At 53.4% G+C, this 24,019-nt stretch overlaps 1 protein-coding gene across 1 annotated transcript in view; it reads right to left on the bottom strand.

Moving 5' to 3' along the window:
• Window positions 1–22,228, bottom strand: part of ALPK3 (alpha kinase 3) — a 51,392-nt gene extending 29,164 nt beyond the window's left edge. Inside the window, 3 exon segments of the mRNA XM_077774291.1 lie at window positions 9,524–9,645; window positions 13,027–13,065; window positions 22,169–22,228. Coding sequence (XP_077630417.1) covers window positions 9,524–9,645; window positions 13,027–13,065; window positions 22,169–22,200 — 193 coding nt within the window. The 5' untranslated portion in view covers window positions 22,201–22,228.
• Window positions 22,229–24,019: the final 1,791 nt, after the last annotated feature.

Below are 24,019 nucleotides of genomic sequence, written 5' to 3'. Positions count from 1 at the left end.
AATCCACTCCAGTTATTTGACCTAGGTTTTAGGGATCAGGACCTAGAGACAATCTACCCTTGGGTCTGGAACTATAACTTCAAAGGAGAGGGCAGCCCTGGTCTCCACATGGACTCGCCTAGAGCAAGACGGAGATACGAAGGTGGTATTCAGGACAGAATAAGAGATCGGAGAAAGACAAGAGTTTCATCATGCTTCCAAATACGGAGTCCGTTCCTTGCCTGGACACAGCTACACTCCTTGCTAGTCCCACAAGAAGCCCGTCTGGCCTTCCCATGAACTCTGCTTCATTTCTTTTTTCTTTTAATGTTTCGTTTTGAGAGAGAGACAGAGCACGTGTGGGGGAGGGGCAGAGAGGGAGAGAGAGGGAGACACAGAATCTGAAACAAACTCCAGGCTCCAAGCTGTCGGCACAGAGCCCGACACAGGGCTTGAACCCACAAACCAAGAGATCATGACCTGAGCTGAAGTCAGACGCTGAACTAACAGAGCCACCCAGGCACCCTGCCTGCTTCATTTCTTAAGCCTGAATCATTTCTTAAATGATTTGCACTATTTATTAGAATTCAAAGAGCCCTAGCACAGATGCCCTCCAATGTATATATATTAGGTGCATGCTGATTGCCGAGAGAGGAGTATAAAAATATAGAACTTGACCACCAAGGTCTCTGCTCTCAGGGAACCCACCGAACAGTAGAAAAGGTCGGCTGGGGACACCTACCCCGGCTCCCCTGCTGTCTCCAGATAAACGGCCCGCACGCCTCCCCGGAGCCGACCACACCAGATCCCATCTCCTCCTGCCTCAACAAGGACACCTCTCCAACAACGTTCTTGCTCCCCACGTGTCATAGAACCCGTTCCCCTCTATTTTTTTTATTTTATTTTATTTATATATATTTTTTTTTTTTACAGTTTATTGTCAAGTTGGTTTCCATATAACACCCAGTGCTCATCCCCACAAGTACCCTCCTCCATGCCCGTCACCCCCCCTCCCCCCACTCCCATCAGCCCTCAGTTTGTTCTCGGCATTCAAGAGTCTCTCATGGTTCTGTGACTCCCGGCAGTGAATATATTGTAGGAGTGTCCCAACAAAGTGCTTCGGAAGTGCTGTCTGTACTCTCTCCACTCCCTCCCCATCCAGTCGGGCTTCTGTGCTCTCCGCAGCAGCAGAGTTGTTCTTGTCCAGGTGGCTCACGACTCACATTGGCCAAATCTATTGGCAATTCTTTTTTTTTTTTTAATGTTTATTTATTTTTGAGAGACAGTGCGAGTGGGGGAGGGACAAAGAGAGAGAGACACAGAATCCGAAGCAGCTCCAGGCTTTGAGCTGTCAACACAGAGCCCAACACGGGGCTCAAACCCATGACCCGTGAGATCGCGACCTGAGCCTAAGTCCTACGCTGAACCGACTGAGCCCCCCAGACGCCCCCAACTCACAATCCTTGAGCCTCGTCTACTCAATCTGCCAACATCGACCCCACTTCCTGAAACCTTTTCCTCACTCTCACAGAGTGCTCCTCCTCTTTCCGTGCCTGTCCCTTCTCCTAGACCCATGTCCCATGAGGGCAGAAATCCTCTCTTTACTGCTATATCACCACCACCTAAGATCGTGCGTGGCACATAGTAGTTACTTAATAAAACCCTGTTGGATGAGTGAGTCAAGGAGTGAGTGAGGACACGAGCAAGCAAACACGCAAGGGACAGATGGGGAGGGATGCCTGACGTAGGAACCGTACAGTGTGGGGGTGGAGGGCAGAGGGCATGCTGGGGAACGTACAGGAACAGGGAGCAAGGGAGGCGAGGCGGCAGCGGGGTCGGCCAGGAACAAACTCCGGGCAGCCCTGACTGTAAAGCGAGCCCCATGTTTCCACTGTGAGCTAAAGCCCTGGTTACATCACCGCGTGGGGCCGGGGCCAGCACAGGTGTCCTCACCATCCTGTGCGATGATCTCATCCCGACAAGGGCCCAGCTCAGAGCCTCCCTGTCCTATGATCTGCCCAGTAGGGCCTCTGTCTCCAGGGCATCTGAGTGCAGTCAAGCTGGGGCAAGGAAGGAGAGATTGAATGGGCGTCGCAGCCCGAAGGCGGGGACCTCAGCCCCCATGCCATCCCCGGGTGCCTCTTCACAACACGGCGGCCAACCCGACAGCTTAGGGCTCCGTGGCAACGATGGGTTTGGACGGAAAACCTCTCCTTGTCGCCCGGACGATACGAACTGTGTTCTGAAACACACACAAGCAGGAAAGGTCCTTCCCTCCGAGCAGCACACGCATGCACACCCATGTGCGTGTGCCCACGGGCAGGCATGCACGCGCGTGCAGCTCTGGCCAGGGAAGCCCCTGAGACCTCTGCCGGCGGATCTGAGTCTGGGACACCAGCCCAGAGGATTGCAACCTCTTCCCAACTATCCCCGGTTTGAGAAGCTCCAACTGAAGAGACAAATCATGACGAATGTCAATGTGGAGTTTCCAAAGAGCTTTCAAACGTAGTTTCGTCTGGCCCTCCTAACGGTCCCGTGCAAACAACCGCCAAACATTTACTGAGGATTTGCTCTGTGCCAGATTCTGAGCTGAACATTTTTCAGGCGTCATCTCATCGAATCCTCACACGGATCCCACAAGGAATGGACTGCTCTTAATCCCAGGTATAAAAGAGGAGGAAATCAAGGTCCGTGAAATTAAGGCTTCTGCCCCAAACCATCCAGCCTGATATGCAGAAGAACCGAATTCAAATGCCTCTTTTCTATAAAACAGGCAGGTCAGGGGTTTCAGTCCCTGTTTCCCACAAAAGGAAGATGAGGCTCTGGGAAGCAAAGGGACTTAGCCAGGGTCACGAAGCTGGCATATGACAAGGCGCCTGGCTTTTCTGTTTCCTTCTACCAGTGCCCTTTCCAGTGAGGATTCCGGGACCAACATGTAAGTGTTTATCCCCAGTAGTTGTTACATTGGACTCATTTCTCTAAGAAAAGGTGATTTTCAGGAACCTGGTTCTGTCTAAGGCTCAGTCCCTCTGTCCAGTGGCCACTGCTTCTTCCTCTTCCTGCCCCAATGTATATCTGTGTGTGCACGCACACACACACACACACACACACACCAGCACAAAATCCACAAAGAGTTGGGTGCCTGGGTGGCTCAGTTGGTTAAGCATCCGACTTTGGCTCGGGTCATGATCTTGCAGTTCTTGAGTTTGAGCCCCATGTCAGGTTCTGTGCTGACGGCTCAGGCAAAGATGGGCAACTTCAAGTACAGCAGCATTCTGGCCAGAGGGGCCCTGGGGGTCAGCAGCCAGAAGGCCTAGTCAAGGTGTGTGATCCCCCCATACGCCCCCTCTGAGGGGGAAGAGCCTCAGGGCTGTCCATTCCTCTTCCAGGACCCCGAGGGCTTCCCTCAGACCTCGGTGAGCAGGACAACCGGCATGGACCCCTCTCCCTCACATCTTATAGGTTCTGAGCGACCGGAAAGCATCCCCTGCCCCTGACAGGGCCCTGGTGGGGCTGACTCATCACCACCTAGTTCACGGGATGCTACCAGCAGGGCGGGAGGAAGACAGGCACGTGTGGTCACTCCTCCACACACACAAGCGGGGATCACCACGCAACTCCCACGGGGAGGCCAGTCTCAGCCATTGATCTACCCACCATCTACCTTTCCAGGTCGGGAGACTGGGCTAACTGTTCCCTTCGTTCTCTGATTTTTTCACCCTTTCCCCTCCCCCTTTCTTCCCCATACAGGCTACATTTTCCCCTTGCTCACTGGAAATGGCTTATTTACTATGGCGATCACAGCAACCTCTTCCCTAATCTGCTACATAAAACTCAGGTGACCTGAGATTGTTTTGGGGGGGAGGGGCAAGCCGCGGGGAGGAGGAAGTTAGTTACCTTAGGGGACTAAGTTTTGGATGTGAGAGATAGCTAGAGGCCTGGAAATCCACAGCCTCAAGTGGGGGTGCTGTAGACCCCAGCACAACAGGTGCACCCAGGCAGAAAGAGGACCATGGCCCTGACTGGTCATCATGAGACATGGATGTTGTCTCAACTAAGGGGATAAAAGTTTGTTACTTTGGGTTGGGCTTTAAACAGGGCAAAGCTTTGTGATGACATTGGAGGTATTTAATAAAATGCCCCATGATTCTGTAAGTCAGATTCCTGTCTGGCTTCTCCACTTTGCTCTCAGAGTCCATGGCTACGAAGGGCAGAATGGAAGAGGGACAGTAGGGAGAGCCGTCCCTGACGCCTCGCCCTCCCTGGTGGCCCAAGGCCTCCGCGGCAGCTGCGGCTCAAAGGAATAGGCACCCGGCCTTGCTCCAGAGAGACCCGTTTGCTAGCTTTGTGCTCTAGTCTCTCAGGTCTCATGGTCTTCTTAGAGGGAGAGACGTATGAGCAGGGAAACAGATATAGCAAGACTCTCCATAGACGTGCTGGAGATGATGTCCTAGAGAATAAGCCATTTGGGCTGGACTTTGAAAGATGAGAAGGAATTTTCCAGGCAAAGGAATAGGCTTCTAGGTAAAAAGGCAGAGTGGGCAAACCAGCTGGTTTCTCTCTCTCCCCAAAACCCACTATACGTACTCTTTGGAGATTTTGTATTAAAAGATGTGAGACCACAGGGAAGGGCAGAATAGGTGAGATGAGCAAGAGGAGGAACAACAAATCGAAGGTCAGAAAGCAGATGGACAAACGGAAATAGACCCTGCAGACCCAGGACAGCTGGACACTTAGGTAGCAGTGGGGGGCCTAAGAGCTACCCTTTGAACATCAGAAAATCCCTGAGGGGCGTAAGTGCTGCCAACCCTCTTGGGGGGAAGGGGAAGGAAGGGAGATTATAAGTTGCATGAAAACCATCAGATCTCTGGACCCCCTCACTCCGTCCATGCCACAGTAACTGCTCCTCCCCCTACCCATGACCAAAGGTGAGGCTGAGGATCTGGAAAGGTAAAACTTAACCCTGAGGGTAAGTCAACACAGCAGAGGGCATGACTACTCTATGGAAAACATAAAAATGTGATAACTTTATGCATAAAATAAATGCTTTCTGGTGAGAGCCCACCCAACCCTCTAATCTGAATCTGCATAGCTTCCAGAAAATCTTTGCCCCTGGGACAACACATGGGAAGAGTGTTCACTAGGGACTCTAGCCAGTCCACGATGAAGGAATTAAAGAAACTTTGTCAGTTCCCAGAGAGGCTGCCAGATCACCCTACAATGAAGCCCCAAGTTTTCAGGCCCCTCCTACTTGCTCAGAACTACCAGCTTTTTAGCCTCCACTCTTAACCACTATCTGACAGCCAAAGATCCCTAGGTGTCTGAGGAAAGCCTAGACATAGAAGATGAAGGACCAAAACAATTACATTATTTTTTTTTTTAAAGCGAACTGGAAGAAACCCAATCTATGCAGGGAGAAGAAAACTTCTAGAAAACTATCATTATTAGTCTCAGAGAGCTAAGAGAAGACATGACATTCATGAAAAAAAAATGGGATACCGCAGTAAAAAAATTTTTAAGGAGCTCTTAGAGATTAAAAACCCAGTAGAAGGGGTGCCTGGGTGGCTCAGTCAGTTGAGCATCAGACTTTGGCTTAGGTCATGATCTGCTGGTTCATAAGTTCAAGCCCCACATTGGACTCTGTGCTGATAGCTCAGAGACTAGAATCTGCTTCAGATTCTGTGTCTCCCCCTCTCTCTCTCTCCCACTCTCTCTCAAAAATAAATTAAACATTTAAAAATAATAAACACTAAAAAAACAGTGGAAAAGTTGAAAGATAACAGTGAGGAAATCTCCTGGAAAGTAGAGCAAAAAGACAAATCAATAAAAGGGGGGAGAAAAGATAAGAAAATAAGAGAATGAGTCTAGGGGAGCAGATATCTACATAACAAGAGTTCCAGAAAGAAAGAACAGAGAAAACAGGAGGTAGAAACCAACATCATAATCCTCTCAAATTTCCCAGAACTAGAGGCCATCAGTTACCAGATTGAAAGTGTCCAAGCACGCCCCAGGATGAAAAGACACCCATATCAAGATACATCATTGTGAAATACCAGAACATTCTTACAAGCCTCCAGAGAGGAAAAAATGTTTCCTGCAAAGAGTGAGGAATCAAACCGTCTTCCTGCTCTGAACACTAACACTGGGAGCAAGAAGCCAATGCAGCAATGTCTTCAAAATCCTGAAGGACAATTATTTTCAACTTAGAATTCTATACCCAGCCAAACTCTCCATCAAGAGTAAAATAGAAAGAAGGGCAAATGGGTGGCTCCGTCAGTTAAGCGTCTGACTTTGGCTCAGGTGAAGATCTCAGGGTCTGTGAGGTCGAGCCCCACGTCAGGCTCTGTGCTGACAGCTCAGAGCCTGAAGCCTGCTTCGGATTCTGTGTCTCCCTCTCTCTCTGCCTACCCCCGCCCCCTCCGTACTCTGTCTCTCTCTGCCTCTCAAAAAGAAAATGTAAAAAAATATTTTAAGAGTAAAATAGAAAGAGAAAACATCATTTTCAGACAGAAGTTTTCTAACGTTTACTTCCCACATACTCTGCCTAGGAAGCTACCAAAACAAGAATGTAAACTGAGAAAAACATGGGATATAGAAAATGGGAAATCCATTACAGGAAAGAGGTAAAGGGAATGTAGAGGATGACGGTAAAGGGAGATCCCAACATGCCAGCTGCGTCAGACGCCCAGAACAACTGAATCGCCCTGGAGCAGAATGGCTCGAATGAGAGGCAGGTAGAGGGCTCGCCATCACAACGCCTCCTGCTGCCGGGCCACCTCGGGTAGAACGGCTTTTTCACCTGATAAAGCCACTGGAGGATGTAGGTCAGTAACGCCAGAGCATAAACCCAGAAAAAAGGAGGATCCAGGAAACTGACTCAAACCCGGGAGAAAGGCCAAGGGAAACCCCAGGGTAACAGCCATACACGGGACCTAACAGGCTGCCAGTTCAGAAAGAAGAATGGAGTTCTCCAAGAGGGATGGCCCCAAGGAAAGCAGCCGACAAGACCTTACAGAAATGGCGCTGACCTTACAGAAAAGTGTAGTAAGAGGCTATTGGATGGGATAAGAAAAAGTAATGATACATAGAAAAAAAAAAAAAAACAATTAAATGAGACATTAAAGAAAGTATTAACTTGAGTAACGACAAAAGAAATAAAGTATACTACAATGTTGTTATGAATGATATTGTATAGAAATAGGGTAAACAGTAAGCATTCATTTAAGCAAAAACCATGTTATAACCATGTTGAGAGGATCAGTGAGGAGAAACAGAGAAAATGAAGATAAAGAGAGCCAATTCCCTATCTACCGTAACAGGGAGACCAGATAGCGTGAAGACCCGAAGTCTCAAAAGTTAGCTGTGGTCACACACTACTCAGCACTGTGGAAATGTCAACACCAGAAGAAACAGCTAAGAGGAGGAAATAGTTGCTTCTGGAAAGACAAATGGGGGGGAGGGGCAGAACTCCTATATTTTGATACGTGCCTTTTCGTATAACTTGAAGACTGAAACTATGTGCATGTATTAATTTGATCAACTTAAAATTAATTGCCTTTAAAAGGAAGGATTAAGGACTTTCTAGATAGGGAAAATAGCATATGTAAAAGCAAGGATTTGGGAAAGAGCCAGGTTTTTCAGAAAACTGTCAGCGCCACGGTCACATAGCAGTCGTAAGCAAGCAGCATCGGGTGCCTTAGAGAGCAATAGTATCTCCTCCTCTCCTCGAGCTTGGTGGACTTTGGCAAGTCATCTAGCCTATTTTGGTTTCCTTCTCCGTAAATTTGACTAATAATAGCACTTACTTCACCAGGTTTTGTAAGAATCCAATGACATTGGAAACAGATGAATGTTGCAAAATGGTATGCTGCACAAACGAATACAGGCACACCCCTGTGTCCCCTGGAACAGACGGTGTTCTCAGCCTGGAGCTCAGAGGGTTCTGGGTAAGGGTGAGAACTGCCCGGGAGAACCCAATCCCAGAGAAGCTGTTTAGCCGGCTGGCCCACACAGGTCCCCCAGAATCAGGGCAGGTCACAGCTGGAAACCACCAATGCCCTCGATTTACTGAAAAAGATGGGCTCCCGGAGGGAACCTTGACCTGGGCCCGTTAGCCGATGGCTGCCCAGTTGGGAGGCGTAGTCCTCCAGGCCCGCAAGCAGGTCAGGCTGGTGCAACAGGGGACCCTGCTGGGAGGTCTGGAGGAGAGCAAGCCTCAGAGCCAGCTCTCCGGCCCTCTCACCCCTCCAGCCTCCTCTTCCAAGGAGTATCACTCTACTCCCTTCTGCCAAGTCCCACCACTGGAGCTCAGGGAAATGCATACAATCACCGTCTTAATCTCTAACACTTACATGGTACTAAATGTACGCCAGGTCCTATTCCAAATGTTTTGCAGGTCTTGATGCATTCAGTCTCACAATAACCCTAGGACATTCATGCTGTGATCATCCCCACTTCACAGATGAGGCGCTGAGGGGTCATGCAAGGTTATGCAACCTCTCCCGTATCACATAAGAGGAAAGGGGAAGAGCCAGCTTCCCAGCCAGGCCATCTCTCCCCAGGGTCTGCAGGCAGAATCACTATACATTGCTGCCTCTCAGGCTTGAGATTCACAAGCCTCAAAGCACTCAGCTGTAAAATGGGGGTCTTTGGAGAGACGGCCTCGAAAACCTCTTTTGGGGTGTCTGGGGGCTCAGTCGGTTGAGTGTCCAACTCTTGATTATTGTTCAGGTCATGATCTCATGGTTTGTGGTATCGAGCCCCACATCAGGCTCTGTGCTGGCAGCATGGAGCCTGCTTGGGATTCTCTCTCTCTCTTTCTCTCTCTGCCCTTCCCCTGCTCTCACTCTCTCTTTAAATAAATAAGTAAACATTTAAAAAAACACCTCAGGGGGGCGCCTGGGTGGCTTAGTCGGTTAAGCATCTGACTTTCGCTTAGGTCATGATCTCACAGTTTGTGGGTTCGAGCCCCGCGTCGGGCTCTGTGCTGACTGCCAGCTCAGAGCCTGGAGCCTATTTCAGAGTCTGTGTCTCCCTCTCTCTCTGACCCTCCCCTGCTCATGCTGTCTCTCTCTCTCTCTCCTAGAAATAAATAAAAATATTAAAAAAAAAACACCACCTCAGGGCACCTAGGTGGCTCAGTTGGTCAAGCATCTGACTGGCTCAGGTCATGATCTTGTGGTTCTTGAGTTTGAGCTCCACATCAGGCTCCTTTGCTCACACCCCGCCTCTCTCTTTCTCTGTCTCTCTCTGTCTCTGTCTCTCTCTCTCTCTCAAAAGTAAGGAAACATTTTTTAAAAATAAACCTCTTTCAGTTGGACAGCTTCTTTCCTTGGAGCTAAGATTCATGAGTCCCATGTCTGAGGGTAACGAACCCATACTGAAGGTAGGCTTTTGAAAAAGAGCAGGGTGTGTATGGTGTGAATGGGAGGAGAAAGGGACCCCAGCCCACACAGCCAACCCCCTCCATGCCTGTCCCCACAGCCCCCTTGGACCCTCCCGTGTGCCATGACCCTGGTGTGGCTTGTCCAGACGGTCTCATTACCTGTGACGATGCAGGTGAACCTGACGTCGCTGTCCTCGGACACAGCCCGGGACTTGAGCGTGGTCTCGAATAGCGGCTGGGTCTCCTCGGTTAGCTGAGCAATGATGGAGCAGAAGGTGCTCCTAGGAGAGGCAAAGAGCTATTCAGAGTGGCTTTACCCCCGCCAGTATCTCTGGTAGTGTCCAGCTGGGACCCCTGTGGTCCAAAGCAGCTTAAATCTTACCATGTCCATCCACCAGCCTGTGGCCGTGGCTCCGGTACCTGAGCCAATCTTTCTTCAAGGGAGCCAGATCTCTTGGCCAGGTTGGGGCCAGGGGTGGGAGCAAGGGGCTGAATGGCATCCTGATACAGACCCATTCCAGTAGGCAGGCTTCTGACCATGGCCAGGCTCCTAAGCAAGCCAGACCACCAGTGCTGCTGTCCCCTTCTCATCCCTATCAGAAGGCCTTGCTTCACCCTCGATCACCTATCTCCAGGAAAGCTCGTGCACGGGGGAGACACACATATGGATAGGTCCAGCCTCAGAGACGGGGACCCCAGCACAGCAGAGCTTCCATTCATGCTAAAGAGGAAAAAGCCAGTCAACCCTCAGGGACACACAGTTCAGGGGCCTCTCCTAAAGTTTGGGCTCAGAAGAAAAGGCCCTGAACTTATGAGCAAAGACCACAGTAGAGAAAGAATAAGCCAGCCAACGCCAGGGGTCTAGACCCAAAGGTAGACTCTAATTCAGAGGGGTCTCAGGAAAGAGAGTCTGCTCTTGGATCATCCCCGGATACCACATGCTCAGGTGAATACATGGCGGCCAGCTCCAAGACCGACCAGCACGACTGCCAAACCACAAACAGGTCCGTTCCTGCAAAAGCCACGACTTTTAGTTCCATAGGGACAGTCCGCCTCCCAGAATTCAAGGGCATCTGCGGGCTGGCTGAGCCTAGCACAGACTCACCGACATGGCTAAGCATGTATGGTCCTCTCCTTCCTGGGCACAGGAAGCAAACCACCATGCCAAACCCTTTCACGGGCCAGCAGAGACGCAATGCGTCCCTAGGCATGAAGCGTAACCACACAGCCAGGTTGTGTGACGCACAAGCCGTGCCCAGCCCTCCCCCACCCCCTCCCCACTCACACACCCTGTGGTGAGCAGCCATGGGGACCGTGAAGGGAGAAGTGAAGAGAAGCAGGGGCAACTGGAGACAGACAGACAGAACATTCAAAGCTGCCTTTCTCTGTGCCTCGGAGGAGGGGTGGCCACCCAGGCAATGTGCATCTGCTCCCGACCTCTCCCCCTCTCCGCCAGGGGCAGGGGAGGGTGCGTGGGAACACAACGAAGAGTTTTGTGGAGAGGGCTTCCACATTCAACTCATCATTTCTGTGGGTGACATTCTGGACTTGAGTTTGGGGAGAAAGGTGATAGCCCGGAAGAGCGTCTAGAATCAGGTAAGACTTCTGGACCAACATGGGAATGCAGATGCCTGGCCCCCTGGGGAGCTGACAGGAGCCCTCCCCCACCAAGACAGCCCAGAAAGGGGACCCTAAGCTCTCACACACCTGAACACTTACTTGAACACTTGCAGTCAGGGTTCCCTGACACCCCGTGTGTCGCTCTCATCTAGAACCCCCTCTGTCGCTCTCTGCCTTTGCCTTCAGCCCACTCAGAAGCAGAGGGTCCTCCAACCCCCTGACACTCAGGAGATATAGCATCTGAAAGCATTTCTTGCTGCTCTCACACTAACTGCGTATTTCTGCCTGGGGAATACCGAATCCCAACCAACCGTTTCCAGAGGAAACTGCCGTGCCAAAAGGAATCGGACTTCTATGCTTTTGCAGCTAATTTAAAACATCCCTAATTATGCCCTCCCCACATAGCTCAAATCCTATCTTACTAAGGAGCGTGAGCCCGGATCTCATGCTCAGCTTAGGCTCTTAAGGACCAAGCTACTTGGGCAAGTCTAAGGAAATAAGCTACTGGAAAGAGAAGATGAGGAAAATATGCCTCAGGGAAATTTGCAGAGACGAGTGTTCCCGCTAGATATTCAGTAACAGGTAGAGATTTGATTCACTACTTTTCTTGAGTGGGCAAGAACACTCATCGTCCCAAAGCCACTAGGTTCTAGGCTATATTATAGAAAATGCTTACATTGGAAAATCATACATAACCGCTAAAAGGCATGACTAGATGAACACCCTCTGGGCGGGGGGGACTGGGGTGCATTAGGGGAGACAGGGAAAGTCGCTGCATACGTGGTCACGGTCCACCCGCTTTCTGTCCCTGTCCTCCAGACCACTTGGACGGACTCTGTGCAGAGCTATTTCCAGTCTCCTGGAAAGCCAGAAGTCTACACATCTGGAAACAGTCTGGTCCCTCCCTGACACCTCCAAGCCTTTCCAACTCTGTGACTTCATAAGGAGAGCACAGTCTCATCACGAGTCTCTGAAGAATACCAAGATCGTTGGCTTTGACAATGTGCAAAGGAACCTAACCGTGCCCTTAGACTTGGTTCTTTACCTTGCCTTAAATAAACTTCCCAGATCCCTTCTCTCTGAGCATCCACCACTCACCTCTGAATTGGTTGTGATACCCTCTCCCCCACCCCTCCAGACCATCCACCAACCCAGAACAAAGGGTCCTCGGTGATCTCCTATGTCGAAGGAAACATACAGGGTAGGCGCGAATCGTGTCTGTAGACATGATCAGCTATTCAGAGACCAAGTTGGCTTCTCCGAATCTTTCTTTGTGTAAAGAAACCATAGGCAACTCTCCCCAGGTCTATCGGAGTCTGGGATGAGGCCCAAGTGGTGGGAATATCCAGGAAATGTTCTGACTTTTATGATAGAAGTCAGTGCAGCCCGCGGGACAAAGCTGTGCCCAGCTCGGGAGGCAAGAGATCAGGCATCCAATGGGTAAACCCAGACTGTGAGCCTGCCCAGGTCCTGCCTGGCTCTGGAGCAGATTCAGAGAGCATGCGAAGGCAGGAATATGCGAACACGGTATTCCTTGACCTCAGAGGGTTCATAGTCTCGCGGGAATGGAGCCAAAGAGGAGGGAGATTGGAGGAAGAGGTGGGAGAAGGAGAAGAGAGTGAGAGGGAAACGTTGAAGGCATTAGCCATGGTCAGAAGAGAGACAATAAGGTGTCAAATCTAGACAAGGGATTACGAACACCACAGACACCTAGGATTGGGCAGTGGGTCACGTGTTCTGGCCCCATGGCGCCTCTGCCGGGGAGCACAGAGACACAGTCACAGGCATTTGGGGAAGCCTTGTTTATTTCTGGGTCCCCGGGAGCCTTTCGGTGGTCCATGCAGGCGTCAACTCTGGCTCCTGTGAGACATATGCTCACGTGAGTGCCCTCGCCGCTTCCCGCCCTCCCCCATTCCCGCCCTCCGGCCCTCCCGTCACCCCATGCAGCCCCATTAGTGCGCAAGCAGTCACCCGGAGGCCCTTCAGTGCCCAGCCCCGAGAGAAAACAGCAGTCAGAGAAATGTAATGCAAGGTGCGTTTACCTTCCAGAGCTGGGGTGAGACAACCGGCTGCTTGATAAGCTAAGCGAAAACAGCAAATGGAATCATTAGGCCAGGAAAGCAAGGAGAGGAGGCAAAACCAACAACAGTTTGCAGAGTATTAATTGGCCACCATCTGGGGCCCAGAGGCCTTTCTATTAAAAGGGACCAGCTGTCTTAGTCGGCCTGCTCCAGTTAGCAAGTGGCCTCACCACCGGGCACCAATGTATCTGAAACGGAGAGCTCGTTAAATGCAGCGAAGTCCAGGGAAATGGTTAGGCAGAAAGGAAGCCCCCGTGGGCCTGCACTTTGAGAGAAAAATGTGTCCCAGGCCACTTGGGTCACTGCCCCCAAGAGAGGGGCTCACAGTGTCCCCACCCCGCAGCACACCAGCCTGGGGGCAGCTCCCGCTTCGACCTTTGGCTTTTTGGGGGAGAAGAGCCCTCATTCCTAGAAATTTGCTAACACGTTGGGAAGGAGGCAGGTGGCTTGGAGGACACCCATTAATAGGTTAAGGTATGGTTAAAGGGGCCACACAAGGCAAACCAGCTGGAAGAGAGAAGAAGTGGAAACAAAGCACGTAATTCAGCAGGAGCCCGGAGACACCCGGCTCGGGCAGGCCAGCACAAGGGCCCATTATGTCTATGGGCCCTGATCACCCCTCCGGCCCCGGGGCGGCTGAACGTGGACACTAGCTGGGGGCTGCGGACCCACCCGGGGAGATCACCCCACTCGCCTCTCCCTCCACCTCTCCTAACACAGACATGTCCAGGGGGGACCGCCCCCTCCACACTCACCCGCCTCTGCTGCCCCTGTGAGGATTGCTCTCCCTTCCTTACCAGCAGCCCGGCCTGCTCTGCGGCCTTTGTGTCTGCGTTTCCAGCCACAGACCCCCTCCACTGATGGATGGCCTGTCCCTTCATAACCGAAAGCCCAACCTCAGCCTCCACCCCAAAACACGGCTTCCTCTCTTGGGTTCCCGGGTTTGTGGCCACCTCTGGCAACCCCCAAACTCCAAACTGTAAATCTGCCATTTTGGACCCCTGCCTCTCCTCCAGGCCCCAAGGCCAGCCGGTCAACAATTCTTGGCCGTGTTTTCTTCCTTTCTCTCTATCCCTGCCGCTGCGTTCTGGTCTAGACCCTCATGGCTCCATGTCTGATCATCACCTCAGCTCCCTTCTCCGTCTCCCCTCATCTCACACCACTTCCCTGAAAAAATGCAATGATCCCCCTCATTGTGTATTACACTGAGTCTCAACTCCTTAATTGGGCACGTAAGGCCTTCTCTGACCTGCTCACACCCCCCCTATGACCATGGTTCTCTACTTCCCAATGCCACATTCCACTGGAACCAGCCCTGTCCCTAACTGCCATGGACATGTCCACCCCTGGCCTCTGACCCCATCCTTCTGTCCTCCTTGCTTGGAAAGCCCTCCCTCCTTGCTTTTGCACTCCCCCCCTGCCCCCAGCCTTCAGACCATACTCCCCGCACAGTGCTCAGCGGACAGCAGGCATTCAACAGCTGTTTTGCGGAAGGGAAAGAGAGACAGAGAGAGACACAGAGAGAGAGAGAGATGGTAGAGATAGGGAAGCCAAGTGCATCTCTCAAACAGGAGGGGTGCTGCCCCCCAGAGGAAGCTGCTGCTCCAGAAAAGATGGAAAGAGCGAGAATGCAGCTGCCTCTGCTCAGAGCTTTAAAAATCCTCTGGAGGCTGCGTGGGCAGAACCTCTCACGGTTCCAAGACACTGGCCAAGTCCATCCTTTCCTGACAATGAACTTCCTTTGCCTTTCTCCTCGTAATTGAGACATTTGTCCTCTGTTGGGTCTGGATTTCTTCCCTGGGAAGGAGAGGGAGAGAATCAGCTCTCTAACTCCAAGAAGGACAGATGCCACCTGCAAGGAGATAAGGGACGGAGCCACTATGGGGACCCCCTCCCTGGCTCTCTCTAGGACCACTTGTGCTGCTCTGCTCCCTGTCCTCCGTTCCCCGGGCCTCACCCCTACACTGTCAGCCAGGTCAGGCAGGAGGAATCCTGTGCCACGAAGGCAGCGCGTCTTCAGAAGGTGGCAGGGCTGCCCGTGCCCTGCTGACTGGGCCAGAGCTTGGCCTAGGGCCCCACCCGGGCAGGAAAGCCTCCCTTTACTGCCCGTGAGGAGGTCCGAATCAGGGGCACCAAACGCTGGTGCGGAAAGGCCTGGAAGAGTTCTTAACGCCACCGTCATCTCACAGGACGGGAATTTAGGGCCCAGGAAGGAAAGGCCTCTTGGTAAAGAAGGAAAAGCGAGCTTGGAGGGAACGAGAACTGACTGTGGAATCTGGGGCCTCCCATTCTTCTTGGCTTTCACATACTCTGCGATGGAAAGGCCCTTGGAAAGTCCCAGCCTGGTGCCTCAGTTTCCCTGAACGCCTTTAGACGCCCTGCCGGACCTCAGCAGGACAGAAGAGGTGTTCCGGAGCTGTCTGTAGCAAACACCATAGCTTCTGCCGGTCCTCTGAGCCCCCTTGAGCCAGAGTCTCCAAGAAATGGGGGGACAGAGACTTCTAAAGCTTCTGAGTGTCCCTCAGAAGGTAGTTAGTCATAACTAAACCCACCAGACTATAGCTCCCTCACCTGCTCTAGGCTACCCATGCCCCGTCTACAGGGATGAGGCCCTGGGGGCTGGAGGACTGTCCACATGCTGGACCTCTGACCCTAGCGGCCATTGCAAATATCCTCGAGCTGACTACGAACTGGAAACCACTTCAGGGCATGGGGTCAGGGGAGGGCAGGTATGCACAGGGAGCTATGCTCTAGACCTGGGCCAAAGCCCCTGGTGGCCCAGCCCCCAGCCCAGCTGTCTATCAGTCCCCAGGGGCAGCCCATCCTCACAAGGGCCCATGAGAACGATGCCTCGTGAGCTCCATGCATAGAGGGAGACCCAGAAAACGGTGGAGGCAAGAGTGAGTGGACCAGAACTTGCCTCTCAGCCAGGACTCTGGGATAGTCAGGGCTCATCTGGGCTGGAGCCAAGGACAGCTGGCCAAGTCCTCAAGGGACCCTCTTCCTCCTTCATTTCCCGGGCCCTCTTCCCATCCCCACAGGCAGTCAGGCTGTTCTGAGGGACAGAAGACTGTATGGCTGCCCGCTCGAACGCAAGAGGCAGGCCTTGCTTGGGGCGCNACAGAGCCCCACTCACATGCACATTCTCCCCTCTTTGGCCAGAGACTTTTCCAGAGGTGAGATCAGTCTGGCCCTCCTTGTCCCTGAGGACCTGTGGGGGTCTGTAGCCTGCTGGCGGGGGCCCAACAGAGCCCACAGGCCTGGACGCGAAAACCTTCTCTCACACTGCCCCAGCCCTGCCTCCTACAAGGGCTTGGTGCAAAGAGAATTCTTTTAAGAGCATTCTCATTTAGGTCCAGAGGGGCTTTGACCAGCCACCCCCATCCCATCTGCAGTTCTCAGGCTGGCCCACTGCTTTGTGCTCATCACTGAGGCAATTAAAATGTGTCTCCCATCAAGATGGCTTTTTCTCTAAGAGTCCAAGTCCACTGCCTTCCCCATTCTGCCTGGTTTTCAAGCCACTCCGGCTTCGCTGTGTCTCTTCTGTTTGTTCTGCGATATTGACAAAGGCCAGATGCAGGAGCCAAAGCCCAGGCAAGTCAGTGTGGCAAGTGGGAGACAAGTGTGACGCTCCTACAAGGAAGTCGGCTTCCCCCACAGACTGGAGTAAACGGCCCAGGTTCATCCCGGCTTTTCCGCAGAGCCAGGGGTTAGGAGGAAGGGGCATTCTTTCCTGGCAGCCAGGGGCCTTGTCCAGTCTGACTCAGTCACCAACGCCAGCTCTCAGCCCTGCCCCAGACATGTGACACCATTTGACGAGTTTTATGCAGAAACCGGTTCCGGTTACACTTGAACTTTTCCAGCTCCAAGGTCAAGAGAACTCAGCCAATTCACGAGGAAGTGCCTGGGACTTTTCCTGAATGTCCTTGATGCCTGTTTTTGTGCCGTTTTAGGAACGGAGGACAAGAGATCCCCAGACAGCCTCTCAGAGGAGCGGCTGCTTTCTGCATAACCCACAACAAGCCACAAGTTCCGCGGCTGCGACACAGCCACTGTCCCGACGGCCAAACATCATGGTTCCCTCTGGAAAACAGGCTCCAGAGTTGGAGGGAGACTGAGCTGCCCAGAGGGGGCAGGAAATGTCCGTCTCCGTGGCGGGACACGTGTCCCGGGGTGTCTGTGTGCCTCCTAGTGCTCGCCTGCCTCCCTGTCCACTCTCTGCGTGTCTTTGTGTCTGTAGTCTAGCTCCGAGGACAAAGAGAGCAGCCACACCTCTAACTCTTGACAGAGGAGCAGAGGGCTCCCCTCCCGTGGCATCCCGCTCCCCCAATCTGGGCAGGGCAACTGACTCCCTCAGAACCCCAAGCTCTGACTCCTCAGACAGGCCAACCTCACCCCACCTCATCCCTCGCCCCCCTTCACCTCACCAGCCCCACCAGATCCCGTGGTGACCACAGCTCCCGGCCCAGAGGAAGAACCTATTTGCCCAGAAAGAAGAACCTTAANCACTCCCTACCACCCCCACTGCTCCAGCGGTCCCCCGCCCCTCTCGAGGGTCCCCTATCTCTCCGAGCCCCCCACCCCGTGAATGCTCTCCCCTCCCTTCTAGCCAGGGAGGAATTTCAGCCACTCGGTCCCTTATCCCCTTATCTCTCACTGTGGAATCCAAGGCCAGGGAGGAGCCGCTATGGGGTGAGGGTGCCGATGGGACCGGCCGGTAGGGAGGGAGGGGGGATAAGGGAGGCCTTTGGGGTCCCGCGAGACCTCTCCCGCCACCCCACCGCCGCCAGTGGGCCCTGCTCCTCTCTCTGCCCGAGGCCCGCGGGCCCTGAGGGGTCAGGACAGGAGGAGCCTCCCAGGGCCTGTGGCCAGCCCGCCCAGGNCTTCCTGCCAGCCTTCCTTCCCCGCTCCCGCCGCCCCCTCGCGGGGTGCAAGCGCCGGCCCCGCGGCCTTCGCGCGGTGGAAGGTGCGGACGCACCAGGGAGCTGGGGGAGCGGCCTGGCCCGAGGCCTGGGGGGGCCCTGACTGCTGTTAGCCCGCCCCTTAGACCCACCCAGCTCCGAGGAGTGACCCCAGGAGGCCGGAGCCCCCTGGGTGCGTCTCCTGTTCCCGTCCCTTATCTAGCGCGGATGAAGGGCTCCAAACGCGCTCGGAGAAGACCGGGGCCCCTTCTCCACGCAGCCTCGATTTCCCAGCACCTGTGGGGAACGGCTGAGTCCTGACGCCCAGGACACAATCCAACCCGGGCAGCGGCTTCTGAGGGTAAGATAGTAAGCGCCGCCTAAACCTGGTTCTGACTACTGGCGGTGACCAACGTTTGGCCGTCGTTTTTCTCCTTTTTCTACGAAAGCATCCAGAAAGTGACTGGAGCTGGATGGCTATGATCATGAGAAAGTTGGAGCAAAGGAGGGGCGCCTGGGTGGCTCAGTTGGTCAAGCCTCGGGCTTCAGCTCCGGTCATGATTTCACGGTTCATGAGTTGCAGCCCAGCATAGGGCTCTGTGCTGACAGCCCAGAGCCTGGATCCTGATTCGGATTCTGTGTCTTCCTCTCTCTCCGCCCCTCCCCTCCCCCACTTGTTTTCTGTCTCTCTCCCTCCCTCCCTCTCACCCGCCTTCTCAAAAATAAAGACTTTAAAAGATTAAAATAAATTTTATAAAGAAGGTTGGAGCGAAGAGGTGCCACCCCTCTGTCCTAGAAGCTGCATCCATGTGCATTCCCAGTCCTTCTGGAATCGGCCCTTCGCCCACTCTCACTGTGTGGTTCCCACTGCAAATGCCTGCTTCCTCCCTCCTTGACCCCATCCCTGGCCTCAGCTGGCTGGCAGCTGACTCAAGCCAGCCTATTCATGGTACCCACTGCCCGACCACAGAGGTAAGCATCATGCCCAAGCCGTGCCAGTCCGAGTTCTTCACCAAAATGCTTTCAACTGGAATTGGGAGAGAAAAGCAGCCTCTCTGTGCTGCAAAGCTGGGAGCTGGGAGGTCTCCGCTTTCAGCAGCCATGTTTCCTGCCTGGTGGAGGAGGCCAGTCTGCAGCGAGGGAGACTAGAGCTGATGGAGAGAAGCAAAAGCCAGGGGCTCGGAGTCCTGATGGCCTCCAGGCACGCTGTGTTCCCAAGATGCAGCTTTGTCTCTGAACTTGCAGGTTGGCAGTTCAAACATGTCATGGAATCGGGGTACCCAAAGTTCTGCTCACGCCCCTCCAAACGAGGCTTTTGTTGGTAGAATGTGAGTCCTCACCAATACTCAGGCCGTTTCCCCAGTGAGGCCGAATCCGTCTCCCAACCACACGCCCCCGTTTATCCTTGCTGCTGGCACTCTGCAGGTGCACGTATTAAACTCTCTTCGACCACCTGTAAGACGGTCCTCCACATATTTTGAAGCTTGCTGGGAGTTTGGGGGCATTTGTTTAAGTTGTGTGAACACCATGGGTCAGGCTAGGGCAATGTGCTGCAGGCAGGAGCCACAGGCTCTGTGCTTCCAGAAACCTTTTGTCAAATAGGAGAGACTGGCATAGAAGCAAAACGCAGTGCCGGTGAAGCGCACCATTATAGAACTGTAAAAGTATAGAGCAAAGAGTGGGCTGCGGGGGGCTTTGGTTGGGACAGCTCACGAGGTGGTAAAGCTCGAGAAGGATTTTGAAAACTGCATAGGTGCCCACCGCATTGACTGTTGGTGGGGGAGGGGAGAGGGATAGACAGAATATTCCCGAGGGAGGGGCTAGCATGGGCAAAGATGTGGAGGTACACAATAATCCGGTGGGCTTCTTGCGCGAGTGTAAAGGAGACGGGGAAATGAACGATTAGGCAGAGCCAGTTCCGGAAGCTTTCACCTGGTACACTGAGAGGCCTAGGCTTCCCCTCCAGCCCATCTCTCACAGGACCACGGATATGGCACCGCTAGCCACCCCGGGGGCCCTCCAATCTATCAATTTCCTTTGGGAAATGTGACCCACGCAGAGGTCGCCCACAGCAGCCCGTGACCGAATCAGCACCGCTCTGGGTTTGTGCCCCACGCCCCAGCAACGGCCCTTCCGCACCCAAATTATTTCATTGGCCCCGTGCCTGTACGTGTTCAGCGTGAACCACCGCTCACCTAAGTCTTTCCCACTCCTGCTTGTAAAGTCTTTTTTTATCCTAAGGGCAAACTTGTGCCTTTTTCTAGTTAAAGCTCATCTTCTTAATCTCGAACTCCCTTTCCTTCTTGTCTGAACCGTTTTGGGTTCTGCTCCTGACATCTGGTGTCTTTCCAGCTTCTTGAGGTGATCTGTCAACTTAATACGCAAGACTTTCATGAGGACGGGGGCAGAGCTGAGGAAGGGGTGCCAGGACACCCACGGGTGGAGAGGGCAGAAAGGCACGATCTCTTTCCTCTCTAAGCGTACAGTCTAGCCGGGGAGAGAGAGAGAGCATGTCGAGTGGGGTCAAGCAAGTCCTAGGCTGGGAGTCCAGAAACTCAGATTCTAATTCTCCTCTCCCGCTGAATGTGACCTTGGCAATGGCTCCCCGTCCCTGAGTTTTAGCTTTCTCCTTTGGAAAGAGGGGCGAGGCGTCTACTTTGTGATCCTGGAGGCCGTAGGGGTTCATTCAGCAAGTGTTTATGAAGTACACGCTGACTGCCGCACGCCAGGCATCATGCCAGGTGCTGAGGGTACAGGGATGAATGTTCTAGTCTGGACCCTGGAGAACCTCTCCAGTGGAAGGAAGATAGAGCCTCTGAGAGAAGTTTGCACATGGTGCCGAAAGAGCACAGAGAAGCTCACGCCATGGTTTTGCATTTGGAAATAATCATAATCCAAGGTTTGCTATGAGATGCGCCCACTGATAAAGTGTTGCCGGAATCTGCTAGTGGCGCCAGGACCCTCTTCCCCAGTCGTTTTGAACTTCCCAGGGCCCTAGAGTAATGGGTGCTTGTGGTAGGAAAATCTTGAGCTACTGTTTTTTTGGGTTTTTTAAGTTTTGGGTTTTTTTTCATTTTGAGAAGGAGAAGAGTGCAAGCGGAGAAGCGGCAAAGAGAGAGGGAGAGTCCTGAGCAAGATCCATAGTGACAGCGCAGAGCCGGACGTGGGGCTCGATCTCACCAACATGAGATCGTGACCTGAGCCAAAATCAAGAGTCGGGTGCTTAACTGACTGAGCCACCCGGGTGCCCCTTGGGCGACTATTAATCAACCTGTTTAGCTCAGCAATAACTGGGCAAGTTGCTCCCTGTCAAAGAGGGCCAGGGTCTCTCCCAGGACCCTCTGGCCCGACTATATTAGCCCCTCTCATCAAGGTCTAGAAGGGTTTGGACACACCTTTCATTTCAACTTAGTTCCATCTCTTCCCCTGCCTACTCAGCTCTCTTTCTTCCAACACTGACAAAAGTCAGACAGAACGACCTGCTCTCCTCTGAAGCATGGGCCCAAAGCATACGTTACCCAGCATTGATTAGCCCTCAAGATACCATTCCACGTTCCTCACCATCTTCCCCCTGAACTTACTGCGTTCGGGCCACCGCACGCTGAGTGTCACTGTGATGGCTCCAGTCCCCTGCCGTCATCCCTGCCTTTCTGAGAACTCAGTCATCACACTGGCAGCGGGTCCACCGACCCCATCCTCTCAAAGACCTTCACCCCCACTTGCCTTTAGCATCAAATGTCCATCCCTTGAACCGAGTCAGAGGAATTTCTCCAGCTCTAAAATGCCATTTTGTTATTATCTTTCCACCTACTAGGCCTGCCTCTGCCTTAGGACAACTCTAGACTCCCAACTCCTCCCCACTGCTCATGAGTTTCTTCTTGGCATCTTTATCCACCTCACCCCATCCCCGTCTACACACAGGCACAGCGTGGGGTGGACAATAGCTTCAACTGCAGCTACGCTTTCCTCAGGGATCCCCTTTCACTTGCCCCTTGACCTTGTACTAAATCTGCCTTGCCGGTTCCTAACCAGGGATCTGGCCGTGGCTTCTCGCTCCGAGGCCGGCCAACGCTTCTGGTGTCCAACCTGAGCCCGGTCTCAGGCAGCTTGGCAACCCTTTCCCAATTCCCCAAGCTGACCTTTTCCTTTCCCTGCTGCCGAGGTTCCAAACAAGATTCCAAGCTCCCCTTCCCCCTCCTCACCTGCAGTGGTCAGCAGGGCAAAGTGGCAGCATCGGGCAAGAACTTCAGCCTTGAAGGAAGACAGGCTATCTCTACCATCTCTGAGTCATACAAACCTCTGCTTCGAAATGTACCTTGTCCTTCCCAAGGCTCTCGAACTTCTGCTCCGTCAGCTCTCCCTGCCCTCCCCTGCCCAGCCTCCTTCCTCACCGCCCATGAGGATGACAAAAGGTTTGCTTTTCCCGGACGTATTTATCCTGTCTTTCCCTTCCCTCCCTGCCTTGGCATCTCAAAAGAGCTCGAAGGAAATCAGGCGCATTATCAAGCAGTAATGAGTTGCCACGATTGGGTTATAAAGTGCAAGCTCTGGCCTCCTGGAGCAGACACAGACCAACGGCCAGAGCTGCAGCGGGGTCAGAGCCAGGCCTGCCCCGCAAGAGTGGCCAGATGCCAGCCCCTGAGGGCTACAGTGGAGGTCCTGGGGGTCAGAGCTGGCTCCCTGGCCTACGCCTGAGTGGCAGAAGATGTGACCCCAGCCGTGTGGAAGGGAGGAAATGAGGGAGAGGGCGGGGGGGCAGGGATCCCTGAGGGTCAGCAGGGTCATCGTGTAGTATCCCCTCCACCTCTCACTGGGAATACGCTACGCCTCCAGGCAGCCCATTTCATTTTCAGGAGGATTTTCCTCTTATCGAGTCCAATTCTGTTCTGCCCTCTGAGGCCACAGAGATGACGCGTAGCCTTGACTGACCATGGAGCACCTCTTCTCTTGATGAAACTTCGAGTTCCTTCAACGGCTCCTTGAAGGAAATGGCACCGAGGGCCCTACACCGGGCCAGACGCTCCGTCCTGTGAACATGTCCGCTTTGCCAGTGTCCGCCTTAAGCTACTGTGCCATGAACATGACGCTGCACACGTGAGCTCTTCTGGGCTCAGTACAACTATCATCAACGTCATTCTAGTCAGGATCTTATTTTGCTTTTTGGCGCCTGTGTGGACGTGGGCTGAAGTAGCCTTTTCCACGAGCCACGGCACAGGGATTGAGTTCAGAGGTCAGTGAGGCCTTCCTCGGGAAGCCACGGCAGCTTCCACTCCATGCTTCCGAGCCCCTCGGGCCTGTGGCCCCTCTCAGGGCAACTCATTAGTACCATCGTAAGTTAGTCGAACACATGTCCAGTTTCTTCTTTCTGTTCTTCCCGCTTTTGATTCCACTCATTGCAAAGGTCTCAGACCTGAGCTCAGCAAAGCCCCGGATTTCGGCTTCGCCTGCCCTCCCGTGAGGCCCTCTGCTGCAAGCTGTCCTTCCCGCCAGCCAATCTGCAGTGCCCTGGATGGCTTGNGAGATCCCAGGCTCTCCCTCTCTCATGAGCTGGCCATGCTGGCTGCCACTGCAGGGACTAGAGATGTGGCCGCATCTGCGCCGGGGTAAGTGAACACCAATTAAAGGATTACTGGCTACGAGAAGCCACTCCTGATTCTGGTTTGATTGGAAGGGGAATTTGGGACTTGGGTAGAGCTGCCCCAGCTGGGTGCCCTCCCCAGTGCACCTACTCTCATTCCACATGGGCCCTGTCCAGAGGCCATCGTGAGATGAGAGGGTGAGTCTGTGGTCAGGCACAGGGCACTCAGGCCCACGACACAAACTCCACACCCACGGAGAGACGGGGAACCCCTCCCCACCCCCGCAGCCTAGGCCTCTCCGGGTCGTCTTCAGCACAGGTCGGTAGGTCCTTCTCCTCCCCTTCAAGTCCTTCTCTAGGGACCCTCGCGTGTCTCAGCCAGCGGCCCGTTCCACAGCAGCTACATCTTCTCCGCCATTTGCAACTGTTACTACCTCTCTGTAACAGTGGCTGCCAGGACTGCTCACCCACAGGG

Source organism: Crocuta crocuta, unplaced genomic scaffold, assembly GCF_008692635.1.
Source record: "Crocuta crocuta isolate KB4526 unplaced genomic scaffold, BGI_CrCroc_1.0 scaffold7, whole genome shotgun sequence".
NCBI classification, from domain to species: Eukaryota; Metazoa; Chordata; class Mammalia; order Carnivora; family Hyaenidae; genus Crocuta; species Crocuta crocuta.
Note: the sequence above shows the minus strand (reverse complement) of the source record. Positions and strands in the feature narration are given on the sequence as shown.